The sequence below is a fragment of the Sinohyriopsis cumingii genome, chromosome 18 (assembly GCF_028554795.1).
Source record: "Sinohyriopsis cumingii isolate HCF-2022 chromosome 18, ASM2855479v2, whole genome shotgun sequence".
Taxonomy (NCBI): Eukaryota; Metazoa; Mollusca; class Bivalvia; order Unionida; family Unionidae; genus Sinohyriopsis; species Sinohyriopsis cumingii.
The window spans coordinates 58,007,748-58,023,451 of NC_142978.1; the positions used below are offsets into that span (position 1 = coordinate 58,007,748).

At 34.7% G+C, this 15,704-nt stretch overlaps 1 protein-coding gene across 1 annotated transcript in view; it reads right to left on the reverse strand.

Annotated features, from left to right (window-relative positions):
* LOC149776726 (uncharacterized) overlaps nt 1-15,704 on the reverse strand; it is a 111,852-nt gene that overhangs the window by 46,960 nt on the left and 49,188 nt on the right. The window contains exons 7-10 of the mRNA XM_089941250.1: nt 15,118-15,192; nt 13,075-13,142; nt 7,677-7,763; nt 3,742-3,859 (exon numbers count right to left, since the gene is read on the reverse strand). Of these exons, the coding sequence (XP_089797376.1) occupies nt 3,742-3,859; nt 7,677-7,763; nt 13,075-13,142; nt 15,118-15,192 (348 nt within the window). The remainder of the gene's footprint in view (nt 1-3,741; nt 3,860-7,676; nt 7,764-13,074; nt 13,143-15,117; nt 15,193-15,704) is intronic.

Consider the following 15,704-nt stretch of genomic DNA (forward strand, 5'->3'; position numbering starts at 1 on the left):
TATTAGAAAAAACTTTCTTGTTAACAACTTATTTCAAAGTCTGAATATATCAAATGTTATGCAAATGAATCACACTAAGAAATAATTATTTACAAATGGTCAACCCACAATACTGCCCAATCAGAAAATATATTGTAAAAATGAGACAAAATAAATGAAAACAGTATACTGGTCTTTAGCATCATAAGCAAGTTTTTGTTTCTGGATGCTTTACCAGTCTGCAGTGTTGAAAGGGTTAACATAAAAAAATTGAGGAATTTACTATCCTAATGTGAATGTGATCCCGCCAGATAGGTTCGAGTGTATGCATAATGATTCACCGCCAACACCATTGTTCAAACATATGACTTACAACATGTGATACGATTATGGACAATCTGTAGACATGTTTAATTTTGTGGAATAGCTCAGACACTTTAGATGCAAGACAAGTTCTCACTGTGTTGTATGTCACTCACAAATGAACTCATCCAAGATCTTGATATAAGCTTACAAAAAACAAGTCTACAAAAATCTGTTCAGAAATATGGCCTCTAGGGAGTTCAAGCTCAACCAATCAAGTGCAATATTATCTCATTAATATGCAGATGATAATTGTACTATATCCCAAATATCACATAGATGCAACAGAGATTCTAGCGTGCTGTAGTATCATTTATTTCTGTGGGTTTCATTTGCAGGTATTTAATTTGTGGATTACCCTTGCAAATACCCAAAATAAAAAATAAAACTATTCCAACTGCCAACTCCAATCACTAGAATGGTAAAAACAAAAGGACCACGTATATAAGCAGATATCAAACACTTGTCAAGATCAATTGCTTATAACATTTCATCTGAGTACACAATATCAGTGGAAGCTTACACAGCCAAGAATACAAAACACAACTACCAACTCTATAAGCACATATGAAACACCCAACATGATCATTCATTTATAGCATGTTTTGTCTGAAAGATCAACACGAATCGAAGCATATACAGCCAACAACACCAAGTCAATCAGTAACTGAACTACATCTGTAAGATCAATTTTTTAAACCAATGTGCATGTACTTTCAGAACAAATTTTCTGGATGGTTTGCTGGATGGGTGCTGTAATGATAACAAGATTTTCATATTGGGTGTCACAACATTCATTTAAGTCAAGATAGATGTCATAAGTCTTTTGGTGAAAACCGAAGTCAATACAACTTCTTGTTCTTCTGGAACCCCTCTATACTCATGTGATGTCAGAAGAAATAGTACAATATATGACTGAGAACTCAAAAGGACCGGATCAGTCACCCCCTCCTAAAAATAACGTGCAAACAGGCACACTTAGTCACTTGTCAACTGGACAACTTGATCATCATTTTATTCTTGTGCACATTTATTGGGTATTGTGCATACTTTGAGTAAATATACAAACATACTTTTGCTATGGTTCCCTTGTGAAAAAAGTTAGGGCCCTTTCAAAATTTTGGACCCCTTCCACCCCATGCCCATCACCTGACCCGATCTGAACCTGCCCGTGCAGGTATCTGTCAGATTTTGTGCAATATTATTAAACATCGGTCAAATATTAATGTGATTTGTTGCAAAATGTTTTGATGTCTGTCATTCATTATCATTCTTTTCACAGCAAGCAGTGCAATATTCCTGAATTTCATACGATACTTAACAAATTATATTGTGCAACATACAACTAGTGTATCCCCCAGGGGTGTATAATTGGGGGTAATAAATAAAAAAAATGGTGTCAGAACTGGTGGTCAAATAAAAAAAATGTGGTGGTCAAAAATGTACTTACAAATTGTCATCTGACCCATACTTTTTCAATTTGAAATAGGATATTGCATACCTGCACAACATAACTCACTCTCTCTCTCTAAAAATATAACTGCTCTGGTGGCCTAGTGGTTAGAGTGTCCGCCTTAGATACGGGAGGTCGTGGGTTTGATCCCTGGCCGAGTCATACCAAAAACTTACAAAAATGGCACTCAGCATTAAGAGGTTAGTGTTAGGACGGGTCGGCCTGGTGTCAGGATAATGTGACTGGGTGGGAAATCATGCTACATGTCTGTGGCATGATGCCCCACTGCTAGACATCACTATAAACTGTACTGAGAGGATTAAATGACCAGTCCCATACAGTCAGAATTGAACTTCAGTCTCGTGACTGGGTCATTATTTTTCAAGGACAAAATAAGTGGATTGCATTTAAGAGTTGACTGTTGTGATGTTGTTTTTTTAAACAGAAGCAGCTGTCATTGGGAACTTAAGTAGACATACTTCAGAGGATTACTTTTCATGTTTAAACATATTTTGCTCTGTTCAAGAGTAGATCAACAAGGTCTTGTTAAGTCAGGACATAAGTTTGTTCAGATTTCTTCGAATAAAGTAAAAGCGTAAACTTACTGCAAATGGTGTCAAGCAGCCCTTTTATAAATGAAAGAAGTACAGTAGTGTTGGTACAGTTCAAGGCACTGCATCTATGTTATTATTATTTAAAATTTTATTTGGCATTGTATCTATTACATAATATTCATAGCACATGTGTATCATCATCTGATAACAATGTAGATAAATTGATGCCTCTCTCCATAAATCTCTAAAGTGCATGTTTGCAGGAGTCATACTGTAAACCACACCCATTTGATACAGACCAAGTACATTCTGCGGTGGCCTTCCTCTACAACTACATGAGAAAGCATGATGTTACAGAGCATTTCTCCGTGAGCTGCCAAGGCAACTTCTGCAGGACACGCAAAGAGATGGTGGAGGTTATTTGGTTAATCCACTCCACTCTCTCTCCACCCCCATCCACGGCATGTGGAGTTCCAAAAATATATGAGCTGTACTGTAGCTAAATGCCTTCTGCAAAGAATTGCCTAGGCAGCTAACCTGTATGGTTAATAAACCTGCAACTGGATTACAAGTCCAACATAATTTCTTAATATAGTTGCAATGTCATAATATGTAGAAAGTGGATCACCTCAATTTTTAGCAGCTGCCAATAGTTTGTACCCTGTTTCACTGGCAGCAGTCCTAATATACACACATAATCAGGCCCATACTACATTGTGCAACAGCCCATCAGGAGTAAAAAGGCCCATACTACACTCTGCAATAATCCTAAAAAATATTTGGTGAAATCAGACCCATCCTACAATTAGCAAAAGACCTAATCTAGAGGTTTAAGCAGATGAATGCTACAGTGTGTAACACTTATAAAGTACAGGTGCAATCAGGCCCATCCTGCACTCTGTAACAGTGATAACAGGTGTAATCAAGAACATACAACAGTGTAATCAGACCTATACTATACTCTGCAACAGCCATAAGAGGTTCAATCAAGCCCATACTACACTCTGCAAGTGTCATAATTCAGCGGTATCATCAGGCCCATAGCTATAAGACAGGTGTGATCAGACCATACTACACTGTGCAATATCCCTAATACTGAGGTGTTGTCATGATCATACTACATGGTGCAACAACTCTAATTTAGAGATGTTTTCAGGAAAATGCTACAATGTGCTATACAAGAGTTTAGTTACCACCTGTTGTATATTCTTTAAAGTGACAAATGCAGAAGATATTCACAACCTGTAATGGTTATGTTAAGTACATGTATAACTCAGCCATGTGCCCATACCTGGCAAATGTAGTACTATAAATACACTGTATCAAAATGGTTAATCATCAATCCACAGTGTATATGCTCTACTATTGACAAATCATATTTTATAATAAAACCTTTTTCCATCCTGTCCAACAGATTTGATGCTCATCAGCGGCATTGTCTGAAGACGATTTGATGCAGCAGGTTCTAGAGATACTGTCACACAATGACCCAGACCGTTTTCTGTGATGGCTGCAATAAGAACAATTGGTCTTACTGATGGTATGCAGATAGCTGATATGTGCATATAGTGAAGTAAAAAATATAACCCAGACAACATAAAATTACAGAAACAAAATATCTGGTGCTTAGTGTTGGGTAGTAGGACTCAGGTTAATAATTGTTATAAGGGGTAGTAAGTCAACCTTAAGACAATTTTCATTATAAAATAGATGAAATCTCTCTAGACCAAACTACACTAAAACAAGATCACCCAGAAACATTTTTCCCTGTCTCCTTCTATTTGTCAAGAGGAAGGCCAGGGTCTACATGTCAGGCCCACAATCAAAATATTGTTTTATAACCCTTGATCTTGACTACAATGTCAATAGAAAGCATTATTGGTCTTGCTTTATAATCAATCATCCCAAGTATGAACTACATCAAGAAGAACTCCATCATTGGGTATCGGAAATATAAACAATCAAAGCGTAAAGAATACTGATGGTTTGGAGGATTTGGAAAATATCGTACATTACAAAGGAACAAAAGGATGAATCATAAAAAATAACCATAAACGAACACCAATATCCTTCAAAATACATCATCTGAATTATAATTAATAACTTCATTATCTCTTAATAGAAGTAATTAAAATTTTCATTACAAAATTCTGAAAGAAAAAATATTGCATTATCTTTTATAAGCACTCTGCACTGAATTATCTAACGATTTCTCTTGCGTATAATCAATTCATCTTAGGCTTAAAATGTGAGTTATATCCCTTTAAAAAGCAAGCCAAAAGGCCCATAGAGATAAATATATTAAATTGCCTATTATTGGAAATACAAACTATTCAGAATTTGAGAGTAAGCAGCATGCCATAGGCATGAGAGTGATATATTTCCTCCAAGCAAATGATACAAATTAACCAAATCCCCCAACTTAATTATCTCTAACTGAGAATTTGACTCCCTAGGTCAAGTTGGCAAGCATATATAGCAGAATAAGCTGTCTTAGATTCATAATGATTCATGCCAAGTATTAGCAAAATCCAAAACCTTAACATAAAGTATTTATGCCTCTGATTTTGACCATAAGAACAAATGAGTGCACCAGAAAATCACAAAATGACTTCATAAAAACCATAATGCAAATTTTCTATGACTGTGACCTTGACACAAACTAAAAGAAGCAAGTGACTTTCTCACAGAATAAATGGTCTTAATTTGATAATGATTCATACCAAGTAAGAAAAAAGTCCATCTCAGAAGAGGCTTGGGAAATATAAGCAATATTTTAACCAAGGCCGTAACCAATTTTTTAACATGACCTTGACCCCATTGTCAAAGGGGCAAGTGAGCATATCACAGAATTAATTGTTTGAACTGCATAAGGATTTCTCCCAATACATTTGCAAAAGTTATACCAATTTTAGTAAGGTGTTACAAAATATCTACTGCTATTGTCAAGTTGGAAAATCTACATTTAAAAAGTTTAGTGTTGGAGACTAACACAGCCAAAAAAAACGCTATGTTCAAACAAAAGGTTTGTTAAGTACAGTTGCCATTAAAGGTTTTTTTCCCCCCAAGAAACGGAAAATTCCTTTATATTCTTTTGTGTTATATCAAATTTTAAGAGGCTTATTCTCCCTTTTCTCTTGAACATGTAGTTGGAAGGCATTTTTAGAAACTTTTATATGCAAATGGCTTAATCATGCAGATATTTTGCATGAAAAATATGTAGTTTAAAGTGTCCGAGATAATCCTGTAAAGTTAGTCTGGTTCCCTGGAAAATTCCACTTAATACGAAAACCCAGATCTGAATCAAAGACGGAAAAGTCAGAATCTGGATTTTACCATACCAACTGTCTTTCCATAATTTTTGCTATTTACCCTCCAAGTCTGTATTATATTGTTTATTACCATAAGACTCAAAATCATGGTCTGTCAGGTAAACTATCAAATGTCTATCTAGTCCACTTATTTTAGTAGCCTATTGGATAGTGTTGTATTTTGATTCAGGAGAATGTTTGTTATTAACGATAACCATGTTCTGCATGATATATTTACTTGGAGAAATAACAAACCTCAGACTGATGCATCACAAATTCAACAGAACATGTCCTCATATTTCTACCCATCAGATGTATGTTATAAGTAGTTTATTTTACTTACATTATCCATAACTATATAAACTGGCTTCAAAGTTGGTTGTTTTGCGGATTTAACACCATTTTTTCAGCACAAGACATGCTATATATTGTGGCTGGTACATGTGGCAGATAAAGAATATAAGACACTGGCAACTTCTCATATATCCACATTAGCCGGAGCTGAGACTTGAACCCATGTGGACAGGGGAGATGTATTAGTGAGATGAAAAGGCAATCACCTTGAACCATTTAGCCACCCAGGACCCCCCCCCTTCAATTCTGAGATTTAAAAAAACACAAAAAAACATATTTAAATAGAAAATTTAGTTCTCATTATCAGTTAAGCAGTTTACTGAGGTAAAAAAGCATTCAGTTTTAAGATTTCTCTTTAGATGTTTGGCTTACAAGACCAAGATTATAGTATCATTGACTTGTATGTGGTGTGTGTGTGATTTGGATTTTTAACATAGCTTTAACAATTTTTCAGTCATATCGCTACGATGTCTGCTGTATAGCAGTTTACAGTGATGCCTAGCACTGGGGCATCATGTCGCAGACATGTACCATGATGCCCCACCCAGCCACATTATCGTCACACCAGGCCAACCAGTCCTATCACTAACCTCTTAATGCTGAGCACTAAGCGAGGCAGCTGTTAGTACCATTTTTGTAAGTCTTTGAGATCACTCGGCCAGGGATCGAATCCATGACCTCCCTCATCCGAGACAGATGCTCTAACCACTAGGCCACCGGAGCTGTCTGTAAGTGGTGCTCCCCCCTCCAATTAATATACAGCATAGTGGATGGCATGATGGATGTGAAGATGACCAGTCCCTATACCACTGGTAACTGTCTCTTTCTTAATGAACCTTTTGAAAAGTCTGCACATGTAGGTACGATCTAAACATAATATACCAAAGACATGTGGATAAGTTAAGATTTTCTGCATTAATTTTTAGTCTATCTGTTAGAAAAAAAACAGAGCCACTCAGGCAAGAAAACCAGTTGAGATAAATTGCTCCAACTTTTGTCTCTGTGATGCTTAAGTCACGGTTCCACTAGTTTTCTTGTATAGGTGGCTCTGATTTATTCAAAGGACTTAGATATGAGGTTAGGTGACACATAAATCGACTATCAAAAAGACCTATGTTTTCTGCATGCTCATAATTTATGGTGGTGAAAATGATTCACAGTCAGAGTCTGGGAATATGAGAAGGCAAGGATGAATACCGGCTAATTTTTCTTTTAGCTGGAGCATGGACATGTACCACTCTACAACTGACTGCAAAGAAAATGTCACTAATCATCGAGATACATCCAATAATGTTTCAATCTTCTATAGGCAACATTTCCAAGGAAAATTACCTTACCATAAAACTTAACCAAACCCAATGAAGCATTTAAATATGGGTTAAAGTGGTCTATGTTTGGTGGGATGAAAAGTACAAACCAAGACACTTCCACACACACAAAAACTGCATGACCTCGCTTGTAACAATGCCTAAACACTGACCTAACAAAAACAACTTAAAGATATGATGGACATATAGATGGAGAGATGCACAAATCAGGCAAAGAATATATGCACCTTTCACAGTGTGCCGAGCATGCAAGAAGGTCAATATATCCATGTATAATTCAGAGTTGTAAAAAAATTACAGTCATGTGAATGAAACATTGTTTTCTCAACTCTACCTTCAACTGTCATTGGATAGGAAGACCTGGTTTTCTTGTTCAGCAGATCATAGGGTGATACAAAATAGATCAACTTCATTGGATGACCTGCAAAATAAGAATCGTCATACAACATAAGATATTACCAACCCATCTGTAAATGGGGTGGGAAAACAATTGGTAAGTATTTAGGACTGTTCTATTAAAAAGGTCATACTAGGGTCCAGTGCTTCAACTAAATAAAAATATGTGGGGCACTAACCAACCCTAGTCCGTAATGCCATTCTATTTGCCCTCAGTGCCCTACTCTAGATCACTCTAAAAAACAGTCTTGTATTTTATTAATCAATGTATTATTATTTGGTATATCTAAATAGGACAAATTAGAAAATTTCTGTTTTGTCAGCAATCCCTTTGGTCATGGAAAATACCTTTTACATCCAAAATGTGCTCCTTCTTAAAAAAATGCACCTATTATAAATAGCATCCCTCCTAACTTTATTAATACCCACAGAAAGCTTTCCCCTTCTACTCGTCAGTTTTGCTTGAGTTCTGATGCTGGAATGTTCTTTAAATTCAACAAACCCTACCAAATGACCTTAACCTCATTACAATAGCCCAGTGTTTCTTTTGGACATGATAAAACAAGCACAGGAACACTTGATGGGACACTAAGTGCTAACATACTAAAATAACTATGTAAGTGGAACAAAAATTCACACAAAATGACGAGACATAAATAAGCAGACAAGGAAAGTTGAAGCCAGTAATTTGACATGAAAAACAAAACAGATAAACTAATTCTTTGGTAATGGAAACAAAACTAAATTATTGTATTATACATCACAAACACTTGTTTAGATCTGCCGAGAATAAATATCATCTTAACAAAAGGCCCTGCTTGTAACATGACCAAAGCAAAGATTTCAAACTCTACACACATGTATTGAGGGGTATGGCCAAAGTTTATGCTGATACAAATTGACTGAACTAGTTTTAATAAAGGTACACTTTAATATACTGCTCTCCATTTAAATAAAATTTCTTTTTCAATGACCATTTTCTATAATCAGTTAAAAATTGCATACATGTATTTTTTCACATATGAAATATTTTAACTATTGCTGCATAGAATTAATGAACTAGTTCCCAAGTGGTTCAATATCATGGGAATCTTGCAGACAGCTTGCACAGGTTATTGGTGGTGAATATGTACTCTACCCCCTCCTTAAATTACAAGCCAAATATTACCTTTTATTTTGACTTTTTGAACAATCACACCTAATCTCCTAATTTCTCTCCCCACCAACCAATCAAAATGGTTCCCCACACTTTTCTAAAGATAACATCCAGGTTATTTCCAGGGTTTCTCCAGGATAAAAATAATTTGTTCAAGGTTCACATAGGACCTTTAGTGAAGGGAATTAAAATTCACTTGACGTATGCAATTTCTAAATCTAACGATGTTTGTCTTTCAAGACTCTCCAAAACATAAGTCATGTTAAGATGATCACTTACAAAATCATAAATGTAGAAACATGCATGTAAAGTCATTTCAATGTATTTAATACAATTTTTATTTTACCATGTGGAAACAACATAATGAACATAAATTAATTTTGTTTCAATTCAAAGCTTTAATTCTAAAGAATTCTATAGCAATATAGATGGATGTTATATGAACTAAACATTTCCTATAACAGTATGAAAAAAACAACAAAAGAAAAGCAAAGTATTAGAATCTTATCTTGTAAAAAAAAAAGTTTAACCCTGATTTTATCTCTGCTAATAAAATCCCAAACAACCTACACTCCTTAAGATGATTAGATTAAAAATCCATCGTTAAAAAAAACATTAACAAAAGGGTTCATTTAAATTGACAAAGAATCTTCAAAATTATACATTGTTGAATAAACAAGGAATCAATTTGCTGTAAAATCAACTTGTCTTCTTGTGATTCAATAAAATAGACCCCAAACCTGTACTGATACAGGGGCTCCTATTGCTTTTTAATATATAATACAAGGGACGACAATTTCCCATTTCTCCTGCATTCTATTTAAGATGTGAAACCAATGTTTCAAGTTACATTTCACTGTGTAATAGTTTCACACCAAAGTTCAGCTCAGAGATTTGACATTTTGGACAAAAAAATTGGCTTAAAAACAAATAGCAGTCCATTTTCTAATCCGTGTTTCCTCCAAATATTCCACCCCATTTTTCACATTTGGCCATTTAGGTTTGGGTGTGGTCAGAGCAATTGCATATCAAAAATGTATAACTTGCCGCCATTGTGTGGTAGCAGTCTATGGTAGTCGTTTACCAGAGGGCCATGCAAATTTAAATGACGTTATAATGATTTATACCTGCATGAAATCAATAGGAAAATATTTATTTTCTCAGAAATGGCAAGTATTATATTCTTTATGTCTTTAATCCACTGACAGACCAGACGAAACTACAGCATAGATTAAACCTGACCCTGTACTAGCCATTTGCATTACTAGTCACAAGTCTTCACAATCTCAAACAACTAAACGGGAAATTCAAGTCATGTGAAATCAACAACAAAACTCCATTTTAATGTTGTACAAAAATTCAATTATATGAAAGTCAGATACCTTTTGTAAAAACCAGAAAGAACATATTATTCTCAACGTATTTATTTTGAGAACAACAAGAAACCTGCCACTGATACAGCAATCTGGCCAGTCAGATTCATCAACTAGAGAGCACATCAATGTGGTAGTCACGTGATACAACAAAATCTGAGTTGTTCACAGAATAAAAGTAGAGAATTTTGCTTTCTTTTCTGCTTTTGTGTTTTTATTACATCCAATATACAACTTTTATTTCATGTTTTTTTTTTATATAACATTTGAAAATGTGGGTTGTGAGATTTGTGATCTTGTGCGACTAGTAATGCAAATCCAAGTTCTTATGTTACGTGTTTAGGCTCAAATAAACAGTAACACAAGAAAGAGTGAAAACAACAAGCTTTGAAAAATATAACAAATATTTATTTCCCTGAAAAAATTCAGTAAAAATGAAAAAATAAGAACTTTAAGAATCAAATCCAAAAAGTAATGCAAGAATAATCCATGAATAAAATTTTAGAAGTCCTAATAATAGAATGTTCTGATGATTTCAAGAATCCATGAATAAAATTTTAAAAGTCCTAATAACAGAATGTTCTAATGATTTCAAGTCTGATTCCTGACAAAGAATCCAAGATGGAAGGCGATAACATATGTTGTATCCTGTTCAATGTTGTTGTCTACAGTTCCTTGTTGAATCACAATAAATAATCCTCCGGTTTTGGAAATCCAAATAAAAATTTTAAGAAATGTCTTTGTTCAAGAATTCTGTATGAACACAAAAACATTTCCAGGCAAACAAATTAATCTTTTAGAATCAAATTATCTGAAGAAAAATTAACATATAACTCAAAAACTAGCTACAACAGAAGGAAACGACTTGACGTCAAGCGTTTTTAAGCCAAGACTGAGATGTCTCTGTAAGGAATGGTTTAAAACTTGAATAATATGTAAAACAGATGCATGAATAAAGGTCACATGATCATGTTTACATATAAAAAAGATATATGTCCTTGATAAGAACCAATCATTTTACTCAGAGAATAAAAGTTGTTTACTTCCATAAAAACTATTTACAAGTCGAGGGTCACATATCTATCACAGCCTCGATCTCAACCTTATTATTCCCACAATAAAAATATATTTAAAAAAACTTGTTCCCATGGCTGTTACTAATTTTGAATTAAGGTCTTATGTTTACAAAAATGAACAGTCATGGTCAAACTGTTTTCTGGAAAAGGTACGAGTTCTTAGTAAACAGAACTACATTATTTTGACGTATAATGAAATTTAAAAAAAAAATAGAAAGATTTTAAAACTTTAAAAAAACAAATCAGATATAAATTAAATCAAATACACATAACAGAGTACCAGGTCAAATTTCATGAACACAATATTTTTGTCTTGTCTTTCAGCAGATTAAATACATAAGGATTTTAATGCTCTCAATTTCTGTGAAAATAATTTTCATATCGATTACATGCAGGTATGACTCAATTTAAGAAAGAATTTAACCAAGGTCATCTGGTAAATGGCTGAGCTTTGCCGCCACCATATTGGCCTCTTGTTATGCTAGACTAGTTTTCATACCTTCCAAGTAAGGAAATTCTGCTAGACGAATCTAATGCACTAATTGTTTGGATTTATTCACGAAATATGTGTATGGCAAATAATCCATATTGCAACCTCCAAATATTCTGGTCAGAACTTAAAAAATTGAATGCAGGATCAGTTCAGTTATGACTGAATTACCTAACTGTTTCAAGGACTTTTCACGGTCAGGAAAAAATTATAATTTCTCCCGACTTTTTCCCAATTTCCCGGTAACATGGGTACCCTGGATCAAGACTGCTTTGTGCAGTTTTCAAGTCAGCCAGTATAAAGAGGTTTGACCGCAGCTAAAATATATAATACACAGACTATAAGAATTGGACAACAATGACATCTGCTGGCCCAAGAGTGTGTTTATGGAAATGAGACTAATGCCTCTGCTATTGTATCTGGTCACTGGATCAGCTCCAATGTCACACATACTCGCACTGACAAATGTGTGTGTGTGTGTGTGTGTGATTTGGACTTTTAACATAGCTTTAACAATTTTTCAGTCATATCACTACGATGTCTGCAGTGTGACAGTTTACAGTGATGTCTAGCACTGAGGCATCATGCCGCAGACATGTAGCATGATGTCCCACTCAGTCACATTATCCCAACACCAGGCCGACCAGTCCTAACACTAACCTCTTAATGCTGAGCGCCAAGCGAAGCAGCTGTTAGTACCATTTTTGTAAGTCCTTGGTATGACTCGGCTGGGGTTCGAACTGACAAATTACTACTAAAAATATCACTACTGCACTTGGGTTTAGTCATAATAAATTAAGACCAATTAAGAAAGATTTTTCTTATTCATATCATAGTGTCAGTTATGATGTTGATGCAAACTGCATCCTCTTCATTGTTAAATTACATAACAAAACATTAAACATGATGAAAAACTCTGAGATAATGCTAACCAATGTATGAAATACAGTTAAACCTGTTATAGTGATTACCTTCATATAAGGATCACCTGTAAAATAAGTTTCACAGGTTCAATTTATACATCAATTAATTCAAATGTACCTGTATACAAATACTACTTCAATATGGTCTCCTCATTAGTTGACAAGGTGTGATTGTATATAAGTTTCCACACACCACTACTTCTGACCAAGTGTATCTCCATAAAGTTTAACAAGCTGGGAAAAATTTCATTATTTTTGTTATTGATTTATATTATTATTGTTAATTTCATTAAATACTCTATAAAAAGTTATATTTACCTCCTTTTCTTTGCAGGAGAATTCCTAATGGAGATTTGTGGATGTAATTAGCAACACCATTGATAGAGCTGAAAATAGAAAATAACTGCTTTGCAAAATGTGAATATAATCTTATGAAATTACCATATTTGGTACATATATATGTTGGGCGCCAAGTGGCCGAGTGGTCTTAAGCGCTCGCCATTACGGATCACTGCCATCTCACCTCTGTCTGCATGAGTTCGAGTCTCAGCCTCGGCTAACGTTGGTATGTGAGAAAGCCTGCCAGTAGCTTCTCGTGGGTCGGTGGTTCTTCCTGGGTTCTTCCTCCACCAATTATACTGGCCACCATGTATAGCCTATCTTGTGCTGAAAAATGGCATTAAACCCTACTACAACAACAACATATATATGTTGAACTCAAAAGGGAAAAATCAAGATCAACAAACGAAATGCCATTTAAAAAAATAAAAATACATTAAGAATAACTCCATACATTATTTAAATATTAATTAGAGATGATAAGATTACCAACCAGCAATAAATTGGAGCTATTACTTTCTAATTATAACTGAAATGCTAATATGCTGATGCGCATGAAGAATACACCCACTTCCTGCTCATACATATCAGAGATGATGGAGCCAACTCATATCTTAAATTCCCTATCTGCAAATAAGTTTGATATAAAAGTGTGAAGCCGGCCTTTTAGACCCAAATCATGCAGGTCATTCATATTCTGTACTTCTATGTTGCATAATAGGCCCTTTACATGTTGGAGAAAAGAACCAATAAAAAGTTTTTTTTGATAAACACATCATGAATGTAAGTTTCAAGCTTAACTAGAAGATTGTGGGTACTATAGCTAAAGTGAAAGCCACTTGGGAAAGCAAATAATAAACTTCTAGTCTTCAAATACCAAACAAGCCTTGCATTGATTATTCATTCCATCATTTTACATACGACAATCAAGGGGAATAACTGATGTCATGGATTGCTGGAAATCAAAGTCATTAAAGGTCTAATCAATCCATAATTTTAACAAATCAGGCCATACCATGCCAGACACATTTTTATGGTAGGTGAATACATCTGGTTCACTCAGGTTTTACCCTTCATCTTACTTAAAATTCTCATTAGACTAAAATATTAAATGGCATTCTAGAATATTTTTTGCACAATCAAAAGTTACAGGAAAAAATGGATAAAAACTTAGTCACATATTTGAATGAGTCAGGTAGAGATGTTTTGATTGGCTAAGCACCAGCCATGACATCATAGTAAAACTGAGGATATAAAAAAACATACCAAGTTTGACAGAAATCTAAAGAAACATGGTAAATATATGATCTGGAACCAACAGAACAAAGGCAGGCAATAAGGAACATAACTCCCTTAAATGACATCATGGAATACCCAAACCAAACTCATTCAAAATTTCATCAATATAAAGTCACTATCCAACCAAGTTTGTAGCAAATATAACAGACTGGTAAAGTCAGGCGGTGGAAACCAAATTCAGGCAGATATTCATCAAGGCAAATAACTGTACACGTGGCTTTGAAATGCAGGAGATCATACTCTTTGGAGGACTTGTCAATGTAGAGCTGCACACCAAAATCTGCATGCGGTCCAAAAAGCCTTGGGAAAATTAAGCAGTAGAAATTCAAGTTAGGAGAATGGGTTATCAAGGTCAATATAAATACTATAAATAATAACAGGGCATCCATATACAGAAGCAAACATATATATTGGTTTAAATTCCACAATTCCCAGTCAAGTTATTTTGTGGAAAACAAACTGCTGACAGATAGACAATGTAATTATAGGAAGCATAATTATAGGGTATTAATTACAGCACTTATATATAATGGAAAACGAAAGAAAAATCATTTTAAAATTGCAATTAAGTCAAAAGAATTATTCTATTATGAAAAGTATTACAACATTTTATGAGATTACTAGGAATGGACAGGTAGGGAAATGTATGGTCCAGTTACCGAGCAATGCAAAAACCGGTGAGGCTGGGTACCCATCCATCCCTATATATTACACATTATTTACCTTTGTAGCTGAGCCAAGTCGTTGAGGTCTCTCTCTAAAGAGTCAAGAGCTAGGTAGGCCTTGTATTTTTGCTTTCTGCAAGAGAAACAAGAGATAGCGATGGAAATTCACTTTTTATTTCTCTAAATATACTTACAAAACTTGCTTCTACTGTGTAAATTTTAACTGTGCCTACTACCAATCTGCTGGCTTTCTCACTGATGCTGTCAGGATTTATCAAATGGTGGTACTCCCCCCCAACACATCACCAAAATAAGGTGGCTGCAGAAAATAAGAGGGGAGATGGTCATAGGTCATGTTTTTCAACACTCAAACATCCATCTCTCTTTCTCACAGCTCCATCCTTATAAACTCTATTGAAATCAACTTCTATTATGCACATTTTAAGAGGGCCCATACCAATCTGCTGGTTTTCTCTGTGTTACTATCAGGATTTTATCAAATTGGGGTAGTTTTACTGCTATCACCAAAATAATAGTAGAAAGAGAAAGTTGGAAATGACTGGTCATAGTTCAATATTTAGTAACCATTCAAATTATGATTTCCATATCTCTTTCTGCCTGATTCATTGTTATAGCTCTACTGAC